Raw genomic sequence first — 6,069 nt, forward strand, 5'->3', positions numbered from 1 at the left:
GGGCTGCCAAAAGAACCAACAGATCTGTCTTGGAAGAAGTGCAGCCAGAGTACTCCTTGGAGACCAGGATGGCCAAACTTTGTCTCTCATACTTTGGACATATTGTCAGAAGGGACCAGTCACTAGAGAAGGATATCATGTTTAGTAAGGTGGAGGATCAGAGAAAAAGTGGAAGACCCCCAGCGAGATGGGTTGGCCAATTGGCAGCATCAATGGGCTCAAGCATGGCAACAATTGTGAGGTTGGCCCAGGATCGGTAGTGTTTCATTCTGCTGTGCATAAGGTCGCTATGAGTTTGTACCGACTCGATGGCACCTAACAACAACAACCATATATATATATATTGCCAGGGAGCACTGTAGGATAATTACTGGAACACTGACCACAAAGTTGGCAGTTCAAACTCACCAGCTTCTGTTTGAGAGAAAAATGAGGCTTTCTGCTCCTGTAAAGATTTATAACCTTGGAAATCCTATACAGGGTTGCTATGAGTCAGAACCTACTTGAATGTATCTAACAACATCAACTTTATTTCCAGGGTGAGATGATAGCTCACTGTTGTTTTTTTTTTAATTTAAGGTTTTTATTGTGGATTGAGTGACAGTTTACAGGGCACATCATCAGTTTCACATTCAACAATTCATATAACTTGTTTCATTACATTGATTATAATCCCCTCCATATACCATCAGTTAAAAGTATTTCTCTCTATCCACTTTAGCTTTTTTTAAAAAACAACAACAACAAAACAAAACACTCAGGCATATATTTACGTCTCCAAAGGGCACATTCTGCAAGTCTGCTCCTGGCCACCAGCTCTTAGTCCTTCCCTTCTTAGTCCATGAATCTAGAGTCCTCAGCCGCTCCCCCTCTCCATGCCCCCATCTCTGCTCACTGTTGTTTTGCCTTACATCTCTCTAATGGCGCTGTAGGGTAAGCACTGAACTTCAAGGTGGATTTGAACCACAAGGTCTGTGGCTCAAACTCACCAGCCACTCCTTGGGAACCCAAGGTCACTGTGAGTCAGAACTGACTCGACAGCACTTAACAAGAACAGCAACAATTGTTACTGAGTCCAGTGCTGTAGGATAAGCACTGGACTGCTAACTACAAGGTTGGCAGTTCAAACCCAGCATTCACTCCTTGGAAACCTTATTCAGCGTCACTCTGAGTAGGAACCTACTGGACAGCACTTAACAACAACAACAACGAATAACAATCAGGAACACCTTCATGTATTGGTTAGCTATTTGACTGTCTCCTTTGGTGAAGTGTCTGTTCATGTCCTCTACCCACTTTAAAATTGTATTGCTTGTCTTTTTGTGGTTGAGGGTTGAAATTTTCGATAAAATTTTAGAAACTAGTTCCTTGTTAAATATTTTCCCCAGTCTTCAGGTTCTCTTTTAACTTTTCTGGAGACATATTTTGACATATATAAGATTTTTGATGTGCATTTCATTTCCTGAAGTCCTTGGTCATCTGGTTTATTCTCTGCTGCTTGCGTAATTTTGATCACGCTGATTGTCTACTAATGCCATAAATTAGGGACTAATTTATGACATAAATAAATCGCTTGCCCCTGTGTTTTTCTTTGGTGAGTTTTACATATAAGTCTTTGGTTCATCTTGAGTTAGTTTCTGTAAATGGTATGAGATATAGATCTTGCTTCATTTTTTCATTATTCTGCAAATGAATCTCCAGTTTGCCAGCACTGTTTGTTAAAGAATCAGGAAGACTGTAGAAGAATTGATACATATGAGGTGTGGTGTCTGCAGAAGAATATGGAAAGGCCCATGGACTGCCAGAAGAACAAACAAATCTGTGTTGGAAGAAGTGCAGCCAGAGTGCTCCTTAGAAGCCAGAATGGCGAAACTTCATCTCTCATACTTCAGACATGTTATCAGGAGGGACCAATCACTGGAGAAAGACACAATGCTTGGTAAAGTGGGTGGTCAGTGGGAAAGAGGAAGACCCCCAATGAGATGGACTGACACATGGGGCAGCAGCAATGGGCTCCCATGTAACAGTTGTGAGGATGGCACAGGACTGGGAAGTGTTACCTCTGTTGTGCATTGGGTGACTATGAGTCAGAACAGACTTGACGGCACCTAACAACAACAACAATTTGTTAAAGAGACTGTCTCTTCCCCATTGAATGGACTTTGTCAAAGGTCAGGTATCTATAGGTAGATGGATTTATGTCTGGGTTCTCAATTCTGGTTCATCAATCTGGTTCATTTGACCAGTATCAGGTTGTTTTGAGTATTGTGGCAATATAGGAGGTTCTGAGATCTGGTAATGTGAGGTTTCCTACTTTTTCTTCTTCTTCAGTAGTGCTTTACTTATCCAGGGCCTCTTTCCTTTCCATATAAAGTTTGTCATTAGTGTTTCCATCTCATTAAAGAATGCTGTTGGGTTTAGGCTGGGATTGCATTGTGTCTATTGATTACTTTGGGTGGTATTGACCTTCTCATTCTCACAACGTCAAGGCGTCCCCTCCATGAGCATGGTATGCTTGTCCATGTATGTGGCGCTCATCTGGTTTTTCGCTTTTCCTGTTATTAATTTCTACTTTTATGGCATGATGATCAGAGAAAATGTCTTATATTATTCAGATGTTTTGAATTTTATCAAGGCTTGGTTTGTGCCCTAAAATGTAGTCTGTTCTGAAGAACCATTCACGTGCATTCGAAAAGAATGACTACTTTGCTTCTGTTTGGGGTGGGAGTGTTCCGTGTGTGTCTAGGAGGTCAAGTTGGTTGATTGTGGCATTAAGATCTTCTATATCTTTGCTGGGTTTGTTTCTAGTTCTTCTGCCCTTCACCAAAAGTGATGGGTTGAAGTCTCCTATTATTATTGTAGGGGCCATGGTAGTGTAGTGGGTTACGAGTTGGACTGCTAACCACAAGGTCAGCAGTTGAAATCTACCAGCTGCTCCATGGGAGAAAGATAAGGCTTTCTGTCCCATAAAGATTTACAGTCTGGGAAACCCTATACAGAATTGGTATGAGTTGGAACCGACTCCACAGCACACAACCACCACCACCATTATTGTAGGATTGTTTATTCTCTGTTCAGTGGTGCTAGAGTTTCTTTCATGTATTTTTGAGCACTGTCATTGGGCTTCCTTGTCTTTTATGGTGAATTTTGCTTTCAGGTCTATTTAAGCCAAAATTTTTATTGCCCCCTGGCTCTTTGTAAATTACTGTCTGCTTGATACACCATCTCCATCCTTTGAGTTTTCGTTTTTTGACGTCTTTGGGTCTAAGATGTGTCTCTTGTATAGACAACATGTTGATAGGTTGACACACATTCTGATTACAGTTGTAGGTTGAGGCTGGAGATAACAGACAAAGTAGGACCCCGGCTCTCTCTAACAGCTTCCAATGCCTCCTGCCTCCAGGGGTCATCATCGGTGCCATTGTGGGAGTTCTCTTGTTACTCATCCTTGTGGTCCTCCTGGTTTTCTTCCTGAAGAAGAGGTGAGACTTAAGGCAGGGCTGAGCACCTGGATGTGGGGGTGGGGGTAGAGGGAGGATGAGAACCCCTGGCTCCAAGTCTTTTTCCCTGAGCTTTTCACCCCAACATTCTTTTCCTAGGAATAACAAGCACAAGGAGAAATTGGCATCTCGGGATCTGGCCTTCAGGTGAGTAGAATGTCTCGGGGAGTGTGTTATACCCCTGGAGTCCCTGGGTGATACAAAGACTGAAGTGCTCAGTTTGTCATTGAATGCTTGTCCGTTCCAGCCACTCAGAAGGAAGGACTTCCAAAAGCTCCCATCCACTGAAAATTCTACGGTGCTCAGTTCTAGCCTGACACACGTGGGGGTACCAGGAGTCAGAGTCAGCTCTTTAGCAATTGGTTTAGGTTTGATTTTTATTAGATTCCTATGGCTGTTATGGAGCTCTGATAGTGTAGTGGTTACGAATCAGGCTGTGAACCGCTAGGTCAGCAGTATGAAACTACCAGCCGTTCCGCGGGAGAAAGATGACACTTTCTGCTCCTGTAAAGATTTACAGCCTCGGAAACCTTGTACAGGGTTGCTATGAGTCGGAACCGAATCCACGGCACATAACAACAACAACATACCTGCTATAGGAAAGGACCATGAATGGGACAGCTTAAAACAAGACAAATGTATTGCCTCACAGTTCTGGAACTTGGAAGTGTGAGATTAGGGTGTCAGCCAATGTTGATTCCTTCTGAGGGCTCTAAGGGAGATTCTGTTCAATGCCTCTCTCTCTGAGCTTCTGTTAACTTTACGCGTTCCTTGGGATTTCCTTGATGTACAGTTAGGGTGTCAAATGGCTGTGTTCGCTCTTTCTGTCTGTGTAGCTTCCTTTTTTTTTTTTTTTTTAATGAGGACACCAGGATTGGAATCTTTGGGTGGCACAAATGGTTAAGCATTTAACTGCCAACCAAAAAGTTGACAATGGGAACCCATCTTGGAAGGAAGGCTTGGTGCTCTACTTCCAAACGATCACAGTCATTGGAAAGCTCATGAAAGACAGTTCTACTCTGACACGTGTGAAGTCGCCATGGGTTGGTGCCAACTCAACAGCAGTTGACTTGGTTCTGGTTTGTATTAGATTCCTGGGGCTTCTGTAACTGAGGACAGTTTCCTCCCTCTCTTCTGCAGTTTCCCATTAGATATCCTGGTTGAAGATTTTGCTGATCATGTCAGAACAAATGAGAAGGATAGCAACTGCGGTTTTGCAGAGGAATACCAGGTAGGGAGGGGACTGACTGAACCTCATGACCCACCTACCCCAGAACTTCCTTTATCAGTCAAGACTGAACACACACAACCTCCCATATTTTGTGAGATTAGATAGAAATCCTCGGGCATGATCATCTATCTTTTCAACTCAAATGAAATCTTTACAAAGTGATGGGAATTTGGGCCAGTCCTAAAGAAACTCACTCTTGGGTCTTCCAGTTTCCCCCATCCTTGCTTTCTTGCCTACATCTCCCAGAACCTCTTCCCCACTGCCCAGGGCAGCTTCCTCCAAGTCCTCTGAAATATCTATCAGGGAGTGATGGGAAACATAGGCTCTATTTTTGTTGGGGCTGCAGGAATCTGTAGTGCCAGGAGTAGATGGAGGTAATGAGAAAGACAAGGGAAGCCAAGAAGTGTTCTTGGTGAAAGCTAGAGAAACTCCAATCTCATTGCATCCCTCTTCTGCCTTCACACCCAGCAACTTGCCCTGGAGGGACATGACCAGCTGCACATAGTGGCCTCAGCTCCAGAGAACAACACCAAGAACCGCTACAAAGATGTGTTTCCCTGTGAGTCTTAGCATCTATGGGTGGTGCGGTGGTGGTTTGAAGTCACCCAGTGGTGACCATGAAAGAAGGGTCTTCAGGTCTGCTAAGAGAACTTTATATGGAGTTCAGTTCTATTCTGTAGCACATGGGGTCACCATGGGTCAGAATTGACGCAATAGTAGCAATGGGCTTTGGTTGTGTGTGTGTGTGTGTGTGTGTGTGTGTGTGTGTGTGTGAGTCTTCAGCTGCTACTGACTTTCCCCCAGCCTTCACCTTTTCAACACTCTGACCCCATTTCCATCATGTCCTTGTACCTTCTCCTAACCCCTGGGAGAAAGAAAGATCTCCCTCTGTTGAGAGCTTCCTGACCCACTCACCCAGCTAGTCCCTCTGTCCCCTTCAACCTCCATGCTCTGTGTCTATCTTCACCTCTGCATAACTTCTGTCCCTGGGTCCTGCCTCTGTCTCTCTGGTTTGCTCTGCTCCATCTCTGCATCACTAATACTGCCTTCTTCCCTTAGATGACTGGTCCCGGGTGCCCCTGAAGCCACTCCATGGGGAGCCAGGCTCTGACTACATCAATGCTAACTTCATTCCTGTAAGGATGTGACTGGGAGTTGGGGTCAGAAGGGTGCTGTCTCAGTTTGGGTTGTCTAGAGAGTAAAACCAGTGATAGAAAGATAGACGGATAAATAGATAGATAGATAGATAGATAGATAGATAGATAGATAGATAGATAGAGATATGATGGATAGATAGGTGATAGATAGAAAGATATGATAGATAGATAGATAGATAGA

General features: G+C 43.8%; 1 protein-coding gene across 1 annotated transcript in view; it reads left to right on the forward strand.

Annotated features, from left to right (window-relative positions):
• The window catches only part of PTPRH (protein tyrosine phosphatase, receptor type, H), a 24,843-nt gene that overhangs the window by 11,751 nt on the left and 7,023 nt on the right, over nucleotides 1–6,069 (forward strand). Inside the window, exons 7-11 of the mRNA XM_006868297.1 lie at nucleotides 3,404–3,482; nucleotides 3,600–3,647; nucleotides 4,641–4,731; nucleotides 5,200–5,290; nucleotides 5,791–5,867. Of these exons, the coding sequence (XP_006868359.1) occupies nucleotides 3,404–3,482; nucleotides 3,600–3,647; nucleotides 4,641–4,731; nucleotides 5,200–5,290; nucleotides 5,791–5,867 (386 nt within the window). The remainder of the gene's footprint in view (nucleotides 1–3,403; nucleotides 3,483–3,599; nucleotides 3,648–4,640; nucleotides 4,732–5,199; nucleotides 5,291–5,790; nucleotides 5,868–6,069) is intronic.

The sequence above is a fragment of the Chrysochloris asiatica genome, unplaced genomic scaffold (genome assembly GCF_000296735.1).
Source record: "Chrysochloris asiatica unplaced genomic scaffold, ChrAsi1.0 scaffold00116, whole genome shotgun sequence".
In the NCBI taxonomy this organism is placed as follows: Eukaryota; Metazoa; Chordata; class Mammalia; order Afrosoricida; family Chrysochloridae; genus Chrysochloris; species Chrysochloris asiatica.